General features: G+C 42.7%; 1 protein-coding gene across 2 annotated transcripts in view; it reads right to left on the bottom strand.

The window, feature by feature from the left end:
- Nucleotides 1-7,549: 7,549 nt before the first annotated feature.
- The window catches only part of MANBA (mannosidase beta), a 91,159-nt gene continuing 73,202 nt past the window's right edge, over nt 7,550-25,506 (bottom strand). Inside the window, exons 14-17 of one of the 2 annotated variants that reach the window (XM_010980639.3) lie at nt 19,373-19,517; nt 12,430-12,572; nt 11,317-11,574; nt 7,550-8,845 (exon numbers count right to left, since the gene is read on the bottom strand). In XM_010980639.3, the coding sequence (XP_010978941.1) occupies nt 8,621-8,845; nt 11,317-11,574; nt 12,430-12,572; nt 19,373-19,517 (771 nt within the window). In that variant the 3' untranslated portion in view covers nt 7,550-8,620. Of the gene's footprint in view, nt 8,846-11,316; nt 11,575-12,429; nt 12,573-19,037; nt 19,205-19,372; nt 19,518-25,506 lie in introns of those variants that run through there. The other variant, XR_010380458.1, reaches the window with a different exon arrangement.

Below are 25,506 nucleotides of genomic sequence, written 5' to 3'. Positions count from 1 at the left end.
GTTAAGATTAAAAATCATTCAGATGCCACCTTTTTACCAAAATCGCAAAGATGAAGAGAAATGAAATAAACCCACAAGGCAGAGAGCAGAAAAGGTTACTCTGCAGGTCTGACCCTCGTGATCAGGCTCTCGGTGCTCTGCCTCTGAGCCCTGGAGCCCAAGGAGAAATCAGAGCTTAAACAAAGCTGCTCCCATCCTTCTTCCCTCCCTCCCGTTCTCCCTCTTTCTCCTTCCCTACCCTCCTTTCTCCCTCTATCCCTCTCTTCCTTCTTTCTTCTCTCCCCACCACCACCTCTCTCTTTCAAGAAAGATCCAGCATTCCAGGGCACTGGCATCCGGTCCTCTGAGGCCTTGAGGGGTTGGGGGTGGACGCCCCACAAGCTCTTCCCTCCCTGCCCTGCTCTGGGGAAGCCTCCGGGAAACGGGTGTCCTGGCCCGGGGTGGCCCCTCCAGCCACCACCAGCCTCATTTCCTGTGCACAAGAGGCCTCTGCTGGAAGGAGCAGAACTCTGCACAGTCACCCAGCAGCTGGCCTGCCTCCTGCTACTCAACTTTTTGGCGTCAGTAAAATTGGACAGTGGCTTACCAAAATAAAAAAGGAAATTTAGAAATTTTCTCGGCTTACTGCCCGAATGTTTCTCCTCCAACGCAGGTCACAGAAACCTGATGACTATTTTCCCATAGTAGAGAAGACTTCAATTGTTCCTTTTCTTTTGACAAGGAAAATGTAAGACCCCCAGGCCTGATCACTCTCTCCAGCCAGAGCCACAGCAGACTGCAACTCTTGAGTAATAATCATCATAAGCCGGCATTTACGACTTCTCTACCCATCCTAGGCATCGTGTATATATAGTCTCTATTTTATTTAATCCTCACAACTCTATGAGGTAGTGATTACTATTAACCTTGTCTTAAAAATAAGGAAACTGAGGCTCACAAGTTAGGTGACTGGTCCAGGTTCAGTACGTGTTTGAGCCAAACTTGCATATCAGAGGGTCAGTATGAGAGTCCGAGCCCACACGGCCCCGCCCAAGGCTGGGCTATGTCTCACCTCCAAGCCCACGCCTCTGTCCGCCTGAAAGCCTTTGATTAAACAACCAGAACTCCTGACTCTGGATTAAACAAACAGAGGCTGTCTTTTTTCCTTAATATCAATTCCAAGATGACCGGAGATAGACAGATCTAAATTTGCCATGGAATCTTGCCTTTTTAAAAAGTTAGTAATCTCTCTTTTTAAAACACCATTTGGGCCAGCAAAATCATCTGCTTGTGTATGACGTGAACCACACTTTCTACAATTGTACCTTCAGGATGACCAGGCAGGGTGAGGAGCTTACGGCTCTAAGAAGACAAGGTCCTCCCCTCTCCCCTTCCAGGTGCCACTGCTGACCCCTCACTCACATGGGCTCCCCTGGATGATGCTGCTTCCAACCATCACCCAATGCCCGAGCAGGTGCCAGTCCTGCCCACCTCCCTAGGCTTCCTTTGATGACTTAACACAGAGGCAATGATAATTATAATAACTAACATTTGTTGAATAGTTGTTGTGTGCTATCAATATCTGTGCACCATCTCATGTAGTCCTCACCACGAACCTATGAGGTAAGATTATTATTACCGCCATATGTACAGACAGATTTAGTAACTAAGATGTAGTTTTGTTTTGTTTTGTTTTTTATAATAACAGAGTTAGAGGATTACAGGGTTAGTCCAGCAGTTCAACATCTCTGACATCCTCCCTGTGTCAATGTTACCTCAAGGTCATAAGAAGGCTGCAGCAGCTCCAAGTATCTCCTCACACAACAGCTTCTCAACTTCAGCCAACAGCAGACGGCTCCTCCTCAGATCTCTTTCTTATCAAGGGAAAAAACCTCCCCCTCTACAACCCCACATTAAGTAACACCTTATGTTTCATTTGAGAGAATTGGGTCACATGCCTAACCCTAGACCAATCACCGGCAAAGGAGAATAGGATTAGTGTAACCAGTTATGATTCAGTTCCTGGGGCTGGATGCCTAGCCACCTCAACTGCAGATAAGAGGAGAAAACAGCTGTAGGACGGCCTGCCAATCATGTCTGCTCCAACCACTGGGCATATGTGAACTGCCTCCGAGGATCCAGGAAATTTTACAAAAGCCATAATGAGTAACAATAACAGAATAAGAACAAGAGGTTTGTTCCCACACACATTATGAAACAGGAATGAGTACTAGTTCTCAACCAGAAATTTCCAGGATCCTGACATCCCACTTCTAGGTTTCTAAGCTACTTTAGTGTTGTCTGTCACCCTTTGTACTCACTCACTGCTTATACACTGCGTGCTGTGGCACAAGCTGGTGCTCAAAAAATCCGTGCAAAAGCTGAGACCTGACCTAAAGAGTTCAGCTCCGTCATCGTTGCAAACTCTTTTTTGCATGGCAGGATCAGTAACCCACGTCTACGTAAAAAAATAAAGAGAAAGAGACAGTTATAAAACATGACACAGTGATGTGAGGCCCTTACTTCTGCAAAGCCCACTTGTTATTCAGCCCCTATTCAAGGGCTCGAAGATGTCATGCAGGTAGCACTCCTCAGCTTTTGGTTACAAGTTCAGAGCCGAGCCTCGCTGCCCAGCTGGTCTTGTGCTTTTCCTTCCTTATGTCTCAATTACAGTGACAGTCTTATAACGCCTTTCTTAAGTGCAATTTTTTCTTTTATTATAAACTTACAAAAAAATTTTCCTGAAGTGTTTAACAAGATGGCCGTATCTAACGTTACTCCCAGTACCACTGTCACATTCACCTTAAAGGACTTGTCACTGAAATGGACTCATCTGTCTACTTGCATATTGTCTGCTTCCCCTACAGTGAACAGTCCACGACAGCAGAGACTTGTCTGCCTTTTTCACTGCAACAACCCCAGAGACAAGGCCAAGTGCCTGCTCAGTGCTCCTTACTAAACGCCCAGTAAATGAATGAGTACGTTCTTAAACAGTCTTTAGAGTCAGAATATAAATGTGTCTCAAGACACTGGTTTGTTCTGTGACTTTGAGAGTTTGTATAACATCACCCTGATTTACACTCTCCAGTGAGTCAGTCAGAAAACAGGACCTCTTCCCTTCACTTGGAAACACTACTAAATGCCTTTTCTCCGTCACCCTTCTAATTTTATGCACTCATTGAATTGATGAGACCGCATTCACAGGTAGAACCTATGAATATTTTGAGATGCTTTGAATTTCCCACACAAACAACGCCTCCTTGTTTCTCTCCCTGAATCTTACCACACGGAACTGAATCCGATAGCAGCTTCAAATCTGAGAGCCAGAGGCAGCCCCAGAGGATAGCCTTCTGTCTCAGGTCTGAGTCACCTGAGGAATGCTTGGGCAACATCTCTGATTTCCCCTGCACTGCAGCTCACATTCATTCCAACAGAAAACAAAATCGTCCTACTTCCCAAAGTCAAGTGAGAGGAAAAAGACAAAGAGTTACAGCGAATGTGATTAAGAAAATTATCATATTTATTGTTCTCTTCATTCTTAAATGGAAGATGCAATCCTGGGAACTGAACGCTTATCTCACTCTCTGGAATGTGCTTTGCAACCACACAGCAGAAGGAAGTGATCCTGGTCGTTCCATTCTCTCTATTAATGTCTGCGTAACTACTACCAGGAAAGCCTTCTCAGAAACCCAAAGCCAAGAGTAAGTACATCAGACTCCATGCCAGCAAATGCAGCAAAACACACCTACTAAAATGGTGGAAATGCCTAACCTCAGTGCCACGCGCGAACTGTGCAAGGACGTTTTGCAGGTTACTATTCTCTTACAGAAACAATGTGTCTGCAGCACATTTCTCTCCTTTTATAAAGAGCTGTCAGCATATATTTATATCCATTCATTAATTTATTCTTCCCTCACAAATTCATTTATTTCCAATACCTCTTCCCCCCACTTTAAAAAAAAAAAAAAGACATTTGGGATTTCCAGTCAAGACGGCAGAATAGTAGGACCATGAGCTCACCTCCTCTCACAATTACAACAAAACCACAATTGACTGCTGAACAACCATCGAAAAAAGAGACTGGAACCTAGATAAAAGATCTTTTTCAACTGGAAACATAAAGAGGGAACCACAGTGGACAGTAGGAGGGGCGTCCTCACCATATGATTGGGCCCCATTACCCCCTAGGTGGGCAACCCACAAACTGGAGAATAATTAACTTGCAGAGGCCCTTCCACAGGAGTGAGAGACACTACAAAAAAAAAAATACATATACATATATATATATATATATATATACACGCACGCACACACATATATATATTACAGGCCAATATCTTTGATGAATATAGACATAAAAATCCTCAAAATATTTGCAAATCGAGTCCAACAAAACATAAAGAGGATCATACACTATGATCAAGTTGGATTCATTTCAGGGTACCAAATACGGTTCAGCACACACAAATCAATGTGATACACCACATCAACAAAAGAAAAAAAACACACGGTCATGGCAGTAGACACAGAAAAATCATTTGATAAAATTCAACATCCATTCACGATAAAAGCTTTCAATAGAGCGGGTACACAGGGAACATGCCTCAGCGTAATGAAAGCCGCCTATGACAAGCCCACAGCCAGCACAGCACGCGATGCTGAGAGGCTGAAAGCCCCCCTGCTGAGCCCGGAAACAAGGCAAGGGCGTCCGCTCTCAGCGCTGCTGTTCAGCACAGCATCGGGAGGCCTAGCCGCAGCGCGCAGGCAAGGAAACAAAAGGCTGAGGGTAGGGGAGTATATACGTGTGGGTGGGGAGGGCTATGTGCACACTCACTATTTTCTGCTCAATTCTGTTGTGAACCTGAAACTGCTCTAAAAGAATAAGGTCTATTCAAAAAAAAAAAAAAAAAGCAAGCAAGCTTAATGGGAAAAAAAAAAAGGTATCCAAGCTGGAAGGGAAGAGGTAATGTTATGGAAATGACAGGCCAGTCAAGAAACAAGCACCACTCGGAGGGTTGGAGTACTCAGATGTATTACGCCGGCGGGCTCAGAGGGGCTTCTGCTCCGAAGCTCTGAGCACCTCCAAGGCGTGCGCATGAGGTTTTACAGGGTAAAGTACAAGCTTGGGGTATTTGGCCAATAGGCATGGAACAGCTTTAGCAGCATTATCATCACAAAAGTGGAGGCGGGGAGGCAGCAAACCAACATTTCAAATCCAGATATATCTCTTTGAAAATCCAGCTGGCTAGCAAAAAAAAAAAAAAAAAAAAATGAACAGGAAACTAACACTAATTAACTTACATTTACAAGTTAGTCCAGAACTCAGATCAGTATTTCGATACTTAGATTTGTGAGTTATCTTGTTAGCCCAGCCCAGCCTCTCCTTCACATTCCTAGATTTGTGAGTTATCTTGTTAGACCAGCCCGGTTTTTCTTTCACAGTAAAACTGTCATTATTTGCAGATGACATGATACACTATATAGAGCACCCTAAAGTCTCCGCACAAAAACCATTAGAACTAATAAGTGAATTCAGCAAGGTAGCAGCACACAAGATGAATGTACTGAAATCTGTTGCATTTCTTTACACTAAAAATGAAATATCAGAAAGAGAAGTAATATTAAAAAAATACCTAGGAATAAATTTAATCAAGGAGGGGAAAGACCTACACACTGAAAACTATAAAACATTGATAAAGGAAATTAAAGGTGACTCAAAGAAATGGAAATATATCCCTATGCTCTTGGATTAGAAGAATCAATATTGTTAAAATGGCCATACTACACAAAGCAATCTACAAATCTAATGCAACCCCTATCAATATACCCATATTTTTCCCAGAACTAGAATAATCCTAAAATTTATATGGAACCACAAAAGGCCCAGAATTGCCAAAGCAGTCCTGAGGAAAAAGAACAAAGCTAGAGGCATAACCCACTCCCTGCTCCACTCCAGACTTCCGACAACACTACAGAGCTACAGTAATTAAAACAGTGTGGTATTGGCACAAAAAAAGACATATGGACCAATGGAACAGAATAGAGAGCCCAGAAATAAATCCAGACTCACGGTCAATTAATCTTTGACAAAGGAGACAAGAATAGACAACGGAGAAAAGACAGTCTCTTCAGCAAGTGCTGTTGGGAAAACTGGACAGGTGCATGTCAATCAGTGAATTTAGAGCACTCCCTCACTCCATACACAAAAATAAACTCAAAATGCGTTAAAGACTTAAACATAAGACAAGACACTAAACCTCCTAGAAGAAAACATAGGCAAAACATTTTCTGACATAAATCTTAGCAACGTTCTCCTAGGGCAGTCTACCCAAGTGATAGAAATAAAAGCAAAAATAAACAAATGGGACCTAATTAAACTTATGATAACTTAGGGAATTATATTCAATATCTTATAACAACCTATAATGGAAAATAATCTGAAACATATATAATTGAATCACCTTGCAGTACACCTGAGACTAACACAATATTGTATTAACTACATTTCAATTTAAAAGAAAAAAGACATTTCCCTTTATTTGTTTCATTTTCACTCGTTTCATGATTTTGTGATGATTATGATGTTAGAAAGGTACAATCACTATTTACTTAGCATTTATTTTGTTCAAAACTTTTTATTTTTAATATTTACAACTACCTTTGAAGTTTAGAGATTACTAGCTCCATTTTACAGATGAGAAAAGTCAAGTCCAAATGATCATGGGGTTGCCCAAGGTCACACAGCCAATAAACCTCAGAACTTGGATTTCGATTCACATCAGTGTGGCAGGAAGCCCGCCCTCTCCTGGATGAGAGGGTCACACCCCAGCATGGCGGCTCTATTTACAGAGCCTTCACGAAGTGCCAGCACTGGGCCCAGCCCTCCAGCCAAATTTTTTTTATTATTCAAAACACACTGACAAGGTGAGTGTAATTATTCCCATTTTACCACAAGGGAACTGAACATACAAGTATCTTGATTAAGTTTACAGAGCTAGGAAGGGCAGAGTTGCAATGTAAATTTTGGCCATCAACTTCAAAGCCCACCTCACAGGGCACCTGGCCCAGAAAATATTCTAGTTAATGGAGAGGAGAGTCCTCCCTGCCCCCCAGCAACAGTGCGACAGTAATATTTTCAACGGTGACAAAAAAGTGATAGAAGATTCTTAACTTGACAAATATTATAAGTTACATCCCTAAGTCCCAGTCCTTCATAAGCTTTTAGAACACATAAAACGAGGGAACTCTTAGACACTGAAAGAAAGGCCTGCATTGTCTGCATTTACTTTCTTTTTAGTCTCTGAACCATAGCAAAAAGTTTCTCAGTTTTAAAATGAAAACTATTATCTACTTAGTCTTGATTCTAAGCCAAACTCATTACCAGTCCCTTCCATAACTAGTTACCTAATTCTTCTTTGAGAAAACCCCTCAACTATTCCAGTCTAGATTCTTCAAACTTAGTTTATCAAGTAGACTAAAAACGTAATTAGAGCTAAATGGAAATTAATGCCCAGCATGGTACTGGGTACTGAGTACTGATGGAATGAGGAAATAAGCCACAGATGAAGCATCAAGTTGTTCATGCAATTTATATAATTTTAAAATTTTTATATAATTTCAAACTTACAGGAAATTTGCAAAAGCAGTACAAGATAAATTCCTACACACCTGTACCCAAATTGGCTACTTACTAACATTTTGCCCCCTTTTATCATCAATGTAGTTTTATAAATGTGATGATGTATAGTAAAACGATTTAATAGCAACTATAATCTATCAATATTTTTTAAATGGTTCAAACTCAAGCTAAAGGGAACACCACTTTGCTACAAGTCCAAACCTAACTACAGTCTTGAACTGCAAAGCTCACTGGATTCAACCAGATCTGAAGCCCATACATAATTATGGGTGATAATCTATGTCAGGACACCCAAAAGTTTCCAAAGTGACCACAGTGACATCGATTTCAGCATGAACTTAATTTTCAAAGGAGAATCACTAATGGCCTTTGAAAAAAGTTGTTATTGTTAAAACAATAACAGCATATTTATTTTTAAAAAACTCACAAATGAAAAAGACTCCTAACCAAAAAGTAACTGAATGGTAATAATCAACCTCCCCTCCCCCCCGACTTTCCAGCAACAATCAATATAGCTACCACCCAGAAATCTCGTTCTGTTGTGACATCTGAACCTCCATTTCCTTTGGAAATAACAACAAAGCAGTTTCTTTTTGATTATTTGGTATTTCTCAAAGCTAACTACAAGACCTCACAACCCTCCACGTTTGATGCCACAGATATTGCAATGGTCATGTACCTGTGATTTCCCTTAAAGGGCTGAGTGTGTATAGGAACTCCTCTAGGGGGTAGGAGAAGCTGTGGAGTTATAACTGGTTCATGTGGTGCAAAAACTGTCAGGGGAAGGCCTAAAACCACAGCACTGGTGCAGACTGGCCCACACCTAGGCGTAGCCTTGTGGGAGGACATCACCTGAGTACGCTGCCTTCCCTGGGAGAACACACTGTACCAACTCTTCCCTGAGTGTCTCGTCAGACGCCTGGCAGCAGGCGGACATGTTTCCTGGCTTCTTCAACCCGATTCTGGTTGCCTTCAGCTCCCGAAAACACAACCTGGATTCCCTCAGTAAATATCAGTGAGCGAAGTCACATGAAAAGATTGCTCCAGTTCACTCTTGCTGGTGGGTTCCCAAGGGTAAAATAATACTGTCCGTGTCTTCTCGGTCAGGAGGAAACCATTGTCACTGAATCTCCCCGCGATGCTCCCTACATCCAACCACACAAAGGGAGCGACTGCCGAGGTTGCCAGGTCAAAAACAAAGGTGTCCTTTCGCTGAGAGATGACGGCCTGAAAGAAAAAGATAGGTGAAGTGGAGGAGGGCGGAGCTCCCAGTGCTACATGCAACCCCAAGCAGAGCAGCCATGTGGCCAGATGAGGAATGCATCTCCTACAGCTCTGGTTCTGCAACGGTTGATCACATATCCCACGCACCGGGTCATATACTGAAAAAAAGTATGTGGACACTGATTTAAGGTTGTGGAAAATTACCAAACTGTAATCTCAAAGCAAGGGTGGAAATATGCAGTCCCCAATTATTAAGGAGAATATTTCACAAGAAGCTCCAAGCTCTGTATCTTTTAGTTTTGTATCTTTTCCTCAGGGTCTCATCAAGAGGGGCCCATTTTTGCCGGAGGGCCGGGCGGTTTAAGTGACTTTCTCAGGATATGTCTGGAGCAGGTTGCAGAGTGCAGCCACAGAGTGCACGCACCTTCTGTTCTTCTGAGGAGACCCCGCAATCCCCACAGCAGGCGGCCAGGCACCTACAAAAGCCCTACCGCTAGAGCTTTGTCTCTTACTGCGTAATCGGCAAAGTCACAGCATTAGCGCTTTTAACATGTGTGAGTCCCACACGCTATCAGCCAAGGAGAGTGCAGTTTAAGTCTTGTCATTAGCATACACAACTGGCTGAGAGTGAGGCAGAGCCACACCCTGGAGAGTGGGGGTTTGTGAGCCTTTCTCACTGTGAGAACACAGCTGAGTGGGGCCTGGTATTAAAGTGGCTGCATTTGTGGGAGAAGTGTAGCTCAGTGGTAGAGCACATGCTTAGCACGCACGAGGTACCGGGTTCAATCCCCAGCACCTCCATTTAAAAAAAAAAAAAAGCTGTGCATCTGTCACGAAACATGACTCTTCAACAGGCATACATGCCATAGTTTTGACATTGTAGGTTATATGTGACAAAGAATTTCCAAGGGCAATTGTTACTATATACAGCTTAGCCTTACACATCATGCAGGGTTCAGAGTTATGAATAAAACCTACTTTGACAGAAGCAGGAAAAAAAATGTAATCAAGGGTCAGAGATGCAGGCTTGAAGCTGGATGTCAAATTCCCAAATCATGCCAGCCACCTAATCCGATGAAGCCCCTTCACAGCTGCAGGCACACAGCCATCCACCAAGGCTGCCGGGGGCCTCCGCTACTCTGTCCCAAGGCCAGGGCCACAAGGGTCACTGGCTCACTCTTGTGCTGCCTTCTTCTGATTGGAAATCTCATCTCTGTGTATCTGACTGCAGAGCCCAGAGCTCAAGCTTGCACCCTAGTTTCAAGGGAGACAGGGAAAAACAAGTTCCCAGCACCCCCCGGGTATACCAACTCTGAGTGCCTCGCCCATGTTAAGCCTGCGATGATGTTAACCATCATGACTGTTATTACTACTGTTACTATATCCCTTTAGGAAAGGCAAAGCCTCATTAAAATCCAGATGAGGTAGGACAAAGGAAGAAGTCCTACTTCTCTCGCACCCTCCGTTGTCTCAAGTAAGGGAGGCCTAGGTAAAGAAAGAAAGATTTCAAAGTCCGAAGTCTACAGTCTAGATGGTTCTGTGCTCTTTCCGGGACAGAAGCTATGTAAATGTACACGCAATTTCCTTCATAACTGCTCTGCATCAGTTGTTACGGGTAGATTTCATTAAGTGAAAATTTTCATTATTAATTGGGAAGGAATATACAATTTCAATTCAAGGGCTAAGATTTTATGGGATTATTTCTAAAGCAAATGTAAAAAAAATCCTCTCACTTAAGTCTTTTCAATGAAGTCAAAGTCTAAAACAAACTTAAAATTCATTAAAAACAGAGAATGAAACTTTCTAGAAAAATATTTTCAGTCACTACATGGCGGAGGGGAGGGAAGGAAGTTTCCAGTCTACTAGACAGACGCCAAATTCTCCGCCTGCACTGTTTTTGTAGCAGCATCCTATCCTGATCATCCCATTTTTTTCTTGGCAATGATAGAGATGTGGTGACTAAGCAACTGAGAAGCAATAAATCAAAGAGCAGCGTGAAAATTTTTTAAATTAATAGACTCTTAAAAAGCAAAATTAAGAGTTTCTACTGGGCTCCAATGTTTCCTGGCTACGGACTTTGAACACTTTACTCAGCCCCTCCAAACAAGTTTGCTGACTCGTCAATACAGATGGTAACACCTTAGGGTTGATGCAGGACAGCCCCCAGGACAGAGCCTGGAAACCCATGGAGGAACCATCAGTGGTGATGACCCCGGCCGCCTCTCCCTTCACTGCACCAGCCTGACCAGGGAGGGGTGACGGGACAGCAGCACGGGCAGGAACCTTAAACTCGGACAAATGCTGAACTAGCAATAAAAATCACTTGGTCTTTCTTTCCAGTGGAAAGGGGCCAATCTTCCCCAGGTCAACTCAGTATCAAGGGGAAATTTTGCAAAAAGCAGGATGCAGCGTGCTTGCCCCAGAAGTAGGACAGCCCCACAAGGCCACGGTGAGCCCAGACCACCAGTGCTTACAGTGATGTGTGCCTTTTGGAGCCCCTCAGCCTCCTTCAGTGAGGACAGGAAGTGATGGTTGGTTGGACTCAAGGGTTTGCTGCCAGTTGACAGGTAAAAGGAAACCACGCAGCTTCGCCTTGTACAACTCCTACATCTTCTTAGCAACTCAGGCACTGGCTCCTTATAGATGAGAGCAGACCCCCCTGCTTTCATCACAAAAACCTTAGTGGTCTTAGAGCACACGGGCTCCAGAGAACTCCACGCGTGGACCCTCACCTGGGGAGAAACAAGACAGAACAAAACCAAACACTTTTTTTTTAAGAGAATAAAAGCAGTAATAACGGATGAAAGTCAGAATCGCAGAACTGGTTAAGAGACTGAAACTTGGCTTTAACCTCAGCCCCAACAAGTACTAGTCATGTAACTAAGCAAGTTAATTCGACTTCTCTAAGTCTTCATTCTTCATGTGTAAAATTAGAAAAATAACTGCACTAACTTCACAGGCTGTCGTCAGAATTAAGTAAAATAATCTGTGGTAGGCACAGGACCCGGTGCATTGTAATGAATCCATAACCTTGACCTAGTCTCAGTGTCCTCCGAACTGCAGCCACCCAAGCCTTCTTTGAGTTTCTATCCTTTTATCCTCTTTTTAAAACATTGTTTTAAATACAAGTTCATTTTCCCACCTATACATTCTGAATAATTTTACTGATTTCCACTTTAACCTACTGTTTTAAATGACTCTTTACAAAGTTTAGGCTATTTCCAGCTTCTCCTGATTATAAATAGCCTTAGATTTAAATGGCATTTTGCAGTTTATAATTCACATTCATCTAATTATTTTATTTACTATTCATAGAAATCCTTTCAGAAAGCAGACTGATATCATTTTTACAGATGAGGAAACTGAACCAAGACATTAAAGTCATAGAATAAATTGCAGAATTTTGCCCTGAATATAGGTTTTCCGATGCCGAGGACAGCCCATTTTCTGCTATAGGCACTAGAAACATTGATACAAATTCATTTCTCTTTTCTTGTTTCCAAAACAAAAACAAAAACAAACCAAATAACTAAAGAAATCTCAAATTCTCCCTCATTCATAGGGAGAAAATAATCCAGGCAACTTACAGTGAGCGTCACGTTACGGTCTGAGTGAAGGTCTGACACACCGTAGATGAAAAACACATCATTATTCTCAAAACCCACCGGCAACAGCGGAGCGAAGAAATGCCGAGCAAAGTAATGAAGCATTTTCCACTTTCCTCCATATTCTAGGAAGAGGTTAGGAGATGGGCAGAGTCAGGCAGTCAAAAGTCACCGTCCACATGGGCCAGCTGTGTGACTTGTCATAATTCTGGGCACCGAGCACAGGAGGGACAGCCTACAGCGGAGGGAACCCATGTTTGCAAGGAGCATTTTGGACATTACCTCATGTCAGCCTCAATTTGGGTGAGGCGGGCAGGAACGTCTCACTTTTCAAATGAGGAAATGGAGGCTCACGCAGTTAAGTGAAATGCCACAGGCAGTATTTTGAGCCCAGACCTGACTCCTAGCTAGCACCTTCTCATATGCAATTCAGCTTCCAGGGGCCCAATGCACCCATGTTCCTTTTTCCTTTTTGTTAGAAGGAAATCAGCATTATGGGCAGAGAACATCTGTTACAAATATTCACTTGTAACAGTTACTCAGGAAAATTATTATTATAGAGCCCGGCCAAGTTGGTGGAGTAGGAAGACCCTGAGCTCACCTCCTCTCATGAGCACACCAAAATTACAACTATTTGCAGAGCAACTGTTTATGAGAAAGACCAACATCTATCAGAAAAGATCTTTTGCAACCAAAGATATAAAGAAGAAGCCACAACAAGATGGAGAGGAGAGGCAGAGTCACGTGTAGTCAGGCAAGACCCATAGCCTTGGTGGCGACCCATGAATGGAAGAATAGCTAGAACAGCAGAGGTGCAAGGAGCGAGGGGTCTGATCCCCATCCTGGACTCCTCATCCCAGGGGTCCTGCACTGAGAAGATGAGCCCCCAGAATGTCTGACTTTGAAGGCCTGCAGGGCTTACTTTCTGGAGTCCCAGAGGGCTGGGGGAAATAAATTCCACTCTTAAAGGGCACAAAATCTCACACACTTGGGGACCCAGGGCAGAAGCAGTAATTTGAAGGAGCCTGGGTCAGACTGACCTGCTGATCTTGGAAAGCCTCCCAAAGAGGGAGGAAGCAACTGGAGATCACCCTGGGGATATAGACAGTGGCAAGTGCCATTCTGGAATGCTCCCTCTAGCTAATTAACACCAGGACCCCACCCCACCCACCAGCCTGTCCACACCAGTAGTGGGACACTCAGGCCAAGAAACTAGCTTGACAGCGACAAAGCCCCAACTACCAGAGACAGGCTGCCTTAAGACCGCCTGAGCCCAAGGCACCTCAGGACACAGCCCTGTCCACCAAAGGGCCCAGGGCCCGGCGCCACACAACAGTGCATAAGCACTAGCCCAGGATCCCCTGGGCACCAACCAGCCACCAGTGGGCAGACACCAGCCCCAGGATCACTGCAGCCCTGCACCTGCCTTGTTAGGACACAGCCAGAACACCAGCAGATTGGCACCAACCCGGGGACCCTTCAGACCCCAGCCCCATCCACCAGCAGACCAACACCAGCTCCAAGAAACCTTGAATGTCTCAGCCAGCTGCCCTGGGATTAAGCCCCACTCACCGAAGAGGCAGTACCAGGTTTGGGATACCCCCAGATCCTGCAGCCAGGCAGCCAGCCATGTCAGGAACTGGCCCTACACATGAGCAGGCCAGTATTAGAACCAGGAACCCCGGTCCTGCAACCACCCACCCTAGAACCGAGCTCTGCTCACCAGTGAGCCAGCAGTAGCCCTGGGACCCCTAGGGTTCTGAAACCAGCAGCCTCATGACCCAGCCCCATCAATCAGTGGCCAGTAGGCCACCTACAGGCAGGGCCCAGGAACCAATTGGGCTGAGTGCCAGCCATGCCTACCAGACCACTGACAGTAGTCTGCCCACCACACAGAAGGACCTGTGCAGCCCACATTAGGGTGCACCCCTAGAGCATATAGCTCTGGTGACCAGAGGGGAGTGTGCTGCTGAGATGCATAGAACATCTTCTAAAAAGGGCACTTCTCCAAGCTCAGGAAATATAACCAACCTACCAGATACATAGAAATAAAAAGAGCAAGTTAGGCAAAATGAGGCAACAGAGGGTATGTTCCAAACAAAGGAAGGAGATAAAGCCTCAGAAGAGCTAACTGAAGTGGATAGGCCATCTGCCCAAGAAAGAGTTCAAGGTAATGATCATAAAGATGATCAAAGGACTCAGGAGAAAGAATGGATGACTACAGTGAGAAGTTTAACAAAGAGAAGATATAAAGAAGAACTAAACAGATGGAACATACAACTGAAATGAAAAATACACTAGAAGAAATCAACAGTAGATTAAATGATAGAGAAATGGATCAGGGAGATGGATGAAAAAGGAATGAAAAGAAAATAGGACAGTTTAAGAGACCTCTAGGACAACAAGTGTACTAGCATTTGCATTAGAGGGGTCCCAGGAGAAGAAAGAGAAAAAGGCAGGGAACATATTTGAAGACACAATAGCTGAAAACGTCCCTAACCTGGGAAAGGAAACAACCAGGTCCTAGAACATAGACAGTTCCAAACACAGACCAAGCCAAAGAGGTCCTCACCAAGATACACTGTAATTAAAATGGCAAAAATTGGAGAATATTAAAAGGTAAGGGAAAAGCAACACATGATAAGGGCACTCCATAAGGCTATCAGCTGATTTTTCAGCAGCTCTGCAGGCCAGATGGGACTGACATGATAAATTTACAGTAATGAAAGGGAAAAACCTATAAACAAAAATACTCTACTTGGCATGACATTCATTGAGATTTGATGGAGAGATTAAAAGTTTTACAGACAAAGCCTAAAAGAATTGGGCACCACCAAACCAGCTTTACAAGAAATGGTAAAGAGACTTCTCTAAGTGAAAAAGAAAAGGCTACAAATAGAAACATGAAAATTATGAAAGGAAAAAGCTCTTTGGTAAAGGCAAACACAAATAACAACCATGTACAAAGCCAGTAAGAAGGTTAAAAAATAAAAGTAGTAAAGTCATCTATACCCACAATAATTAGTCAAGGGATATACAAAAAGGTATAAAATATGGTAACAAAAACAGTAATCATGGTGAGAACAGGAGAGTAAAAATTCAGGGTTGTTAAAATCCACTTGAAATTAAGAGATCAGCAACTTAATCATGTATTATGTTATATTATATAGATTGCTATATATAAATTTCATGGTAACCACAAAGCAAAAATCTACAATAGATAAATACCAAATAAAGGGAAAGGAATCCAAACACTAAAAATAGTCATCAAATCAAAACGGAAGAGAACAAAAGACAGGAACAAAGAGAGCTACAAAAACAAACCCCCCGCCAAATTAACAAATTGGAAGTACATATCTATCAATAATTACTTTAAAAGTAAATGGACTAAATGCTCCAATCAAAAGATACAGAGTGGCTGAATGGATACAAAAGCAAGATCCATATATATGCCATCTATAAGAGACTTCAGATCTACAGACACACACAGACTAGAAAGTGAGGAGATGAAAAAAGGTATTCCACACAAATGGAAGTCAAAAAAAGCCAGGGAAGTAATATTTATGTCAGGCAAAATAGGCTTTAAAAAAACCTGTTACAAGAGACAAAGAAGGACATTATATAACAAGAAATCAATCCAAGAATATATAACAAATGTAAACAGCTATGCACCCAGCATTGGAGTATTACATACATAAAGCGAATATCAACAGACGTAAAGGGAGAAATTGACAATAACACAGTAAGAGTGGGGACTTTAACATCTCACTTACATCAATGGACAGATTATCGAGACAGAAAATCAATAAGGAAACATTAGCTTTAAATGACACATTAGACCAAAAGGACTTAACATATATATAGAACATTCCATCCCAAAGCAGCATAATACATTCTTTTCAAGCATAAATGGAACATTCTCTAGTAGTAGTTTGGTGCAGCCACTATGGAAAACAGGATGGAGGTTCCTCAAAAAACTAAAAATAGGACTACCATATGATCCAGCAATCCCACTCCTGGCTACACATCCAAAGAAAATGAAAACACTAATTTGGAAAGACACATACACTCCAATGTTCTTAGAAGCATTATTTACAACAGCCAAGCTATAGAAGCAACCTAAGTGTCCATCAACCCATGAACAGATAAAGAAGATGTGGTATATATACATGATGGAATATTACTCAGCCATAAAAAAGAATGAAATAATGCCATTTGCAACAACATGGATGGAGCTGGGGGGTATTATGTTTAGTGAAATAAGTCAGACAGAAAGATAAATACTGTATGTTATCGCTTATAGTGTAGTCAGAAAAATAAATGAGTGAATAGAACAGAAAGACTCACAGATATAGAGAACTAGCGGTTACTAGTGGGGGCGGGGCAAGATAGGGATAAAAGACTAAGAGGTACAAACGACTATGCATAAAATAAGCTACAAGGATATATTGTACAGCACAGGGGATATAGCCAATATTTTATTACTTTCAATGGAGTATAGTCTATAAAAAATTTGAATTACTATATTGTACACCAGAAGCTAACTATAAACCAACTATACAATAAAAAAGATAAATTTTTAAAAAACACAGCTAGTTAGAACTCAAAGTCCCCTTTTCCCATAGGCACAAAATCCTCTGAGCAGAACAAAACTACCACTATCACAACATGGCTGGCAAGTTCAGTCTGGAGAGCATCCAAACCCAAGACAATTAATGACAGGTCCTCAAACAGAGCTGGAAGCTGTCAAGGACCTATAGAATCCTGCCACCTGTCGGCATTCTAGTATGCTAACCGCACAAACTAAAAAATATTTCAGCATGCCTCTATTTCAGAAAGAGATCCTTCTCCATAAAACAGTGCACCGCGAAACAACTTGAGAGGGAGGGGGAGAGAGAGGATAGGGGAAGTGCTTTCAGCCTTCACCAGCACAAGCTGTTAAGATTGAGGAACATGGTTTTGAGGTTCAGCTAGGACTAATTTCTTTAGGTTTGGCAAAATATCAACTCTCTAGTACTTCAGTTCAATTCCAGCTCTTAGTATTTCCCCTTAAAAGTAACAATGGTGGGGGAAGGGAGGAGAGGCCTTTCCAATTAGATCTACGAAAAGAATGAGAACTTATATTTGCAAAATTTTCTCATAAATGGAAGATTGCTCAGACCTGAGGTAATTTACACACTCTCCAGTGTGACATCCATCACAAGGGAAAGGCTTCAGCAATCAAGGCCACAAACAGAAGACACTCAGGAGAACAATAATCGAAGCAAAATGTCTCAGTGATACACACCCTAGTTACTAATCAGTGACAAAGTCTGGATGCCAACAAAATAGTCTGCAGAACCGTGAAAATACTACATGATTTCTGGCTTTGCCATTAGCTCTGTATCCGTTCAAGTTTATAAGCCAAGCAAAACGCCCAGGTAGATTTTCAAGATATAACTATAAATGAGACAGATTTTTTAAAAAGAAATAAGAATCTGTAGATTCCAGGCAGCTACTGATCCCTTTCAAGTGTCACCATTTGATAAGAGGTGGCACACCTCCTCTACCTGCACACACTACAAGCCAATTAGGCAGAATTAAACAGAGGCTCTGAGGCTCCTGAGAGCAGGAGCAGATATAACACAACTTGTCACAGCTTTTCCCTGGCACTTGTTTTTTCTAACAGGTCCAGGAGAGGGTGACCCTCTCCATGAACACGTTCTCCTGCTAGAGTTTAGGAAACAGACACATTCTTGCTCTGCCCTCATACTCTGGTACCCTTTTTGAAGAACACAGATAGGGTCATTTAAGGCAATAGTTACAAATGCTGGGCTCTCCTGTTTCTTGAACCAAACGCAGCTTCAGAAGTCATCCACAGACAGAAAGCCGGGTCAGGCTCTAAGTGTCTCTGAACAACATCTCCTTGTCCAGCTTAAGCGTCCCAGAAAGCCACTGCCCCACAGTTCACCCCTGATTCTCATTCAATACCCTTTTATCTGGTTGGTGCCGATAAAGAGTTTGATCAGGGAAAGCTGATCAAGACTAGAGTTCCCTGCAGGAGGTGATCGGCCCTAATCAAAGCACGTGGGCAACGAGCCCCGTGGCTCTGCATTCAGCTTGTTTAAGAGCCTCTCTCAGCAAAACGGCCTTGCCTCATTTTTGACCCAAAACTTTGGTTCACATTATTAACTGAACTTGGCTTCAAATCACCCATAGTGATGGCCAACGATTCATTACTACTTCTTAATTTTTCAAATAGATGGAATAATTCAAACTACAGGTACCATGCCAGTCACCCCACCTGTTGCTCGTTGAATGGGTTCAACTAATAACCCTTCCGGCTTGGATTTCTGTCTCTACTCCCCTTCCCCTCAAGAGATAAAAAGGGCAAAATAAAAGTGACCTTATCGACTTGAAGGGGAGTCAGCAAAGGGACATTTTTAACACTTAGCTGAACCCACTTTTCACTTGGTTGAATTCTCCTAAACAGAAAAAGGGATGCTGGGGGAGAAGGGTATAGCTCAGTGGTGGAGTGCATGCCTTGCATGCATGAGGTCCGGGGTTCAATCCCCCATACCTCCATTTAAAAACTAAATACACCTAATTACCTCCCACCACAAAAGAGGTACTTATGTAAATGCTCCTTTTGCCCTGGAAAGTCCTCTTCAAAATTCTAAGGAACAGTTGGTAGATACAGGGCTGAGATCTTCGTGCATGAAACTTTCCCTCCGTTCACCTGCTTTTGTAACTGCACAGCACAGAACTCGTGAGGTTCCTAGAAAAAGCGAAGGCGGCTGGGGTAGTGGCAGGTCCTAGCCAGAGAGCCTCATCTCCCTGGAGCTCTGCTTGGGTTGATCTGACCCCTCCAGCTCTGTGCTCTCTCAGTGCCCCTCCCCACAGGTACCGCTTTCTCTCCCCCACACAAGAATGCTGAAACACTTACCTAGAGAAGACCAAGAAGGAGCCTGCCAGATGTCATTCAACTGCCAATAAAGGGCCCCCATGGTGTGCCCTTCTCCATCCACTATCTCGCTGCGACTGCGCCGGTAGAATTCAGTTTCTGTTTTGACACACTGGGCCTGCATCACCTGATTCAAGGGAGACATCAGAACACAGGTGTTTTTGTTTGAGGTGAGGCTGTTTATATCTGAGAAAAATACAGGCTTGAGGGTTTTTTTTTTAATCAAATTGAATAAATAAGGGAATTTAATTAGTAGCATACATACCACTATTATACTAGATCTGAAACTAACCCCTGAGCATGAGAAAGTGTAACAGCTGGGCTTGGGGGAGGCTTGGTGTCTCGTTTATTCTAACAATGGGTAATCACAGAAATAGGATGGAGTAGAAGGTTCTCTGATCGTGTAGGCAATGACTGAAAACAAATACCGATTCCAGAACAAAAGCTGTATGTCCTTGGCAGTGATGGGTTTGACTAATGTGTTCACAGCTGTTAAGGAAATGTTTTATTAGAAAAAAATCTATAGGAAAAGAACATCATGACTCTGATATTGTCAAATCCCTAACCCCTTTTCCCTAGTCAAGCAATTGCTTTTATACCATGACTTTTGATAGCATGACTTTTGATAATGTAACATTTCTTATGAATGCAATTCCTTCCTTATAGCAGAACAGATGGTAAATTGCAGCAGAGAGACAAGTAAATTTAGTTCTTGTTTCAGAGGCACAAAAGAACTTCATGCAGGACCCTTAATTACTGTCATCATCATTGAAAAATCAGTCTCCTTTATTGCTGCCGCTACTGACACTGGGCATCACATGCTCTCAGCTCGGAGCTGTAGTTAGAAGAGGCTCACAAATAAGGGGTCATTGGGCTCATCAGGAGAGATCACCAAAAAGAACCTGGAGAGGCGATCCCAGCTGTAAGGAATCCCCAGTCAGAAAAAAGGACGGACTTAGAGTAGGGCCTGGATTTTCACAAAGGAGGAAAAAGAAGTCTGCAGACATGGCCACAGAGACTAAGCCCAGGTGCTTTCTTGTAAAGCTAGAAAATCTCCAGTGAAGGCAGAACCTTTAGGCAGAGAAGGGCTGGCTACTGAGCAAATCACAGATGAAGTTACGGCTTACATGAGGCAGAGCTGTAAAGCCCTAGAAGGGTCAGGCAAGAAGAAATCACAACCATTCGATAAATACTGAGTAAGTACCTACATGTGTGTTGCATGCTTGTAATGGTTAAGCCCCACTCCCAGCAAAAAAAGACAGCCCACCCTCGTGGAGCTTACTGGCTTGTGTAGAAGACAGGCCTTAATCAAAGAATCACACAAATATATGTAAATTTTAAACAGTGATAACTGCTAAGAAGGAGAGGTGCTCAAGGTTAGGAGCTGGATAGCAGGGCAAACGGGCTTAGCTGAGGGGTGAGGAATGGCCGCAAAGTAGAGGATAGAAAAGAAGAGAGGGCAGAACCTTGCAGCCAGAGAGGATGGCGTGTGGCGAGAGGAGGGCGCACAGCGGAGAACTGAAAGAAGGCCAACGGGGCCCGAGCTCAGAAACGCAGCAGCAAAGGAAGCAAGGCTGGTGGGAAGCAGGGGCCGACCTGGGAAGGTTTGGGATGGAGCCTAAAGGCAACTGGAAGTCACAGAGAGCTTTTCAGTGAAAGGCAGAAGTGGCCAGATTTGCATTTCCAACAGGCGACTCTGACCACGAAAAGGAGTCAGGGGCTAGAGTGGATTTACGAAGGCCACTTAGAAAGCTCTTACCATCTTCCAACAAATAGACGACGCCAGCTGTGAGCAGGTAGAGAAATGCCTTTCTCTTTCAGACACCAGACCACTGGGACCATAGCGGTGATGATAGGCAAAAAACACTCGAAAGACTGTCACAGAGCAGCCAGGGCACCAACTCAAAACGACCACAGGACACTATCTGAATAGATTAGTCTAACAAACACTGAGTCAGAGGGAATAACATAGAAAAATAGGCCTAAAAACTATGATCTATGACAGTCAAGTTAGTCTGCAACTATGAGATGGGCTGGGACCTGGGACCCTTTACCAGAGTCCTTGTACCTAGACAAACATCTCCTTGAGCAACAGAATACAAAGAAATTACAAGAGACTGAAAATAACTGCACTCTAGCACAGTTGGGGCAATTATGAACAAAGATACAAAAAGGCTACAAACCAACAGCCGTGTCTGAGGTGCCAGGAGCACAAGCAGGGCGCTGCGCGTCACCCCTGCACACAGCACCACCACCTAAGTTGTACCTCCTGCCCGACTCACTGACCCGCCCCCACCCTCACCCCATTTAAGGAAGCACCTGGCCCCACCCCCTCGGGGAGTGAGCAAAGGCACCTGTTTCTTGTTTTCACTCCCTCCGGCTGCAGCACTAGTCCCAGCAAAGCCTTGCCTGAATTTCTCCTCTGGCTTCTTATCAATTTCTATTGATTAAAGAATCCAAGGACCCGGGTCAGTAACAATTAGACCCAGGATTTCTAACCACTTTCCTTATAAACATACCAATCTTGTCTGAACTAAACTAAAGAAGAAAGAGATTTATCTACTTCTAGGCCTGGACAGCTAGGCACGGAGAAATCAAGCCCCTTGACGAAGCGTTCACATGTTTGCTGAGTTTACTGCACCAAATCAGTGCTGCAGAGCAGCTTTTGGAAAGTTCAGGGAAAATGAAGCAGCCAAGTGAAATCTCAGTGGAAACAGATCTGAAGGCAGCACCGATTATCAATCCATGCCCACTGGAGATTGCGCCTCACATCAGCATGGAACGTAACCTTTCTGTTTCTTTTAAAAATCTGATAACACCTGAACTTATTTAAATCACCTGAGCTTCCAAACAATGCTCCCACCAACAGAGCTAAAACTGACCTGTGGGCACAAAATCAAGCCAGCCCCAGTCCCTGGGCCTGCAGCACACTCCCCCAAGGCACTGAACGACAAGAAGTCTCTGTTCTCAGGCTGAGACTCTTGAAAAATCAGCCATGGCCTTATGGACTGTGCGTGAAGGGATCTCAGAGGAGAAGATGGGGAAGCCCTCATCGCACCAACGAGGAACAACATGGGGAGAGGCATTCTGGTCACCAGACATTCCAGAAGCTGCTGGCCCAACCCTCACAGGCCAAGCAATGCTCAGTGAACGGCAACCACCATAGACACTCCACTGTGGGTGCTGACCCACAGTTCTGGAACTCCCAGGACCCGCAGTAGCTCCGAGTCTGGGCCATTCCTGATACACCAAAGAAGCCAAAGAACCTGCAGCATTCTGCTGTGAGACTTGGTTCAGCATGGACTCGGGAGTGGAATGGAGGGAGGGACATCACTCAGGAAGTTTGGGCCTCAAATCACTTTCCTTGGATTCAGATTTATAAAATAGGGTGAATAGGAGAAAAGTAAAAAACAGAATTTTGAGGTGAGAAACAAAATATCAGTGTCTACCCAAGTAGGAAATTAAGTCATCTCTTTCAGGCAACAATGAAAACGTCCAGGGCAAAGACATACCTACTGAACCAGTCATTCTCATGCTGACTGGGTCTTATCCAAAGGATGACTAGGTGTTTTACAGACTGCCTTGGTAGAGGTGGCCTGTGTTTTCTTCACAGTGAATTTAAGTGTCTTTTCAGAGGAAAAAAATCTGATGAGCAGCAGGTTATTTACAATGCTCCAAATTCTTTCCCGATCTTTATGTTAACATATATTGTAACTCAGAGAGATTTTTCTAATTTTTTTTTATTGAATTGCAGTTGACTTACAATGCTGTATTAGGTTCAAGTGTGCAGTAAAGTGATTCAGTTATACGTATATAAATATATTCTTTTTCAGATTCCTTTCTATTTTAAATTATTACAAAGTACTGAATATAGTTCCCTGTGCTATACAGTAGGTCCTTGTTGATTCTCTACTTCATATATAGTAGTGTGTATATGTTAATCCCAAACTCCTAAGTTATCCCCAACTCCTTTCCACTTTGGTACCCACAGTTTGTTTTCTCTGTCTGTGAGTCTATTTCTGGTTTGTAAATAAATCCATTTGTATCTTTTTTTTAGACTTCACATATAAGTGATATCATATGATATTTGTTTTTGACTTAACTTCACTTAATATGATAATCTCTAGGTCCATCCATATTGCTGCAAATGGCATTATTTCATTTTTATGGCTGAGTAATATTCCATTGTATGTATACACTACATTTTCCTTATCCATTTATCTGTTGATGGACATTTAGGTTGTTTCTATGTCTTGGCTATTGTAAATAGTGCTGCCGTGAACATTGGGGTGCATGTATCTTTTCAAATTAGAGTTTTCATCTTTTCTGGATATATGCCCAGGAGTAGGATTGCTGGATCATATGTAACTCTATTTTAGTTTTTTAAGGAAACTCCATACTGTTCTCCATAGTGGCTGCACCAATTTACATTCCTACCAACAGTGTAGGAGGGTTCCCTTTTCTCCACACCCTCTCCAGCTTTCATTACTTGTAGACTTTTTAATGATGGCCATTCTGACTGGTGTGAGGTGATACCTCATTGTAGTTTTGATTTGCCTTTCCCTAATAATTAGCAATATTTAGCATCCTTTCATGGGCCTGGTGGCCATCTGGATGTCTTATTTGGAGAAATGTCTGTTTAGGTCTTCTGCCCATTTTTTGATTGAGTTGCTTGGTTTTTTGAGATTAAGCTGTATGAGCTGTTGGTATATTTTGGAAATTAATCCCTTGTCAGTAATATCATTTGCAAATATTTTCTCCCATTCTGGAGGTTGTCTTTTTGTTTTGTTTGTGGTTTCCTTTGCTGTGCAGAAGCTTTTAAGTTTAGTCAGGTCTTATTTACTTATTTTTGCTTTTATCTCCATAACTCTAGGAGACATGTCAAAAAATATATATGGCTGTGGTTTATGTCAAAGAGTGTTCTGCCTATGTTTTCCTCTAGGAATTTTAGAGTATTCAGTCTTACATTTAGGTCTTTAATCCATTTTGAATTTATTTTTATATAAGTCATATAAAGTTATAATTTTGTATTCTGTGCTCGCTTAATTTTCATATATGTACATTTCCATGCAATGTGCCTACATTTTCTATATATCTGTTTTTAAATGGCTATATAGTTATGTCATTGGTCGATTAGTTATTCTCCAATAATTATGAGGCTTTTGAATGATCTCCAGTTTTTTCTTTAAATACAAGAGCTAAGAACATTTTATGTTCAAATTAATTTCTTCGCTTCTTGTGTTGTCTCTTTTGGTAATAACATACAACACATTTCAAAGTCCTAGTTTAATATTGCTATAATATGTCCCAGTCAAGAGGCTAACATAAACTGGTGGCATCCCGGCTGCACTCAGCCCCACTCAGGGTTTAACTGGCTCACAGAGAAGGTGTTTTTTGTTTCTTATTGTTGATGGTGTTGTTTAATGTCTTAAGTCAGAGACTGTATGCTCTTTTCTGCCACAATCCCCAACATTCAAACTCTTATCCATTTAAATTACCTACCTGGCCCATAAAAACATTTGAGTTTTCAATCCCTAAATGATTCCAATTCTCAGAACTACCTGCAAAATTTATCTATTTCTGTATATCTATTCTAAAATTTCCTTGCTGTAATTTACCTTTTCTGGTTTAACAGGTAAACATTAGTAATCCTGCAGAATTTTTAAACTTAAAAAAAATTTTTTAAATGCAAGCAGGACCCCTAACCCTGGCTAGAAATGAAAGGAAAGGAGCAGTAGGTGAGCTCTAACTAGTAGCCTACCACCCCTGAACTCAGTGTGAAAGTCATAACCAGGGCTCTTCAGTGCTCCGGGCTCTGACAGGTGCACCGTGCCGTGCCTATTATGTGGATCTGGGATACCCAAACCAGTGGGTGCCAGTCAGGGCTAATGAATGACACTTTTGTCCATAAAAATGCAGAAGCCCACTGCCCGCTCTCCGACTTAAAGGGAAAATGTATAATCCTACTTCCCTGGAGAAAAATCTCTGGCACTGCCTCTTTCCCGTTAAAAACTGTACCTATTTTATATACTCATGCATCCTTTCCTAAAGAGGGCAATCTCTACATTCAAGAAGGATAAATGCTTAGTCATTTTCTAGGTTACTCAATCCTGCTG

Source organism: Camelus dromedarius, chromosome 1 (assembly GCF_036321535.1).
Source record: "Camelus dromedarius isolate mCamDro1 chromosome 1, mCamDro1.pat, whole genome shotgun sequence".
NCBI lineage: Eukaryota > Metazoa > Chordata > Mammalia > Artiodactyla > Camelidae > Camelus > Camelus dromedarius.
Note: the sequence above shows the minus strand (reverse complement) of the source record. Positions and strands in the feature narration are given on the sequence as shown.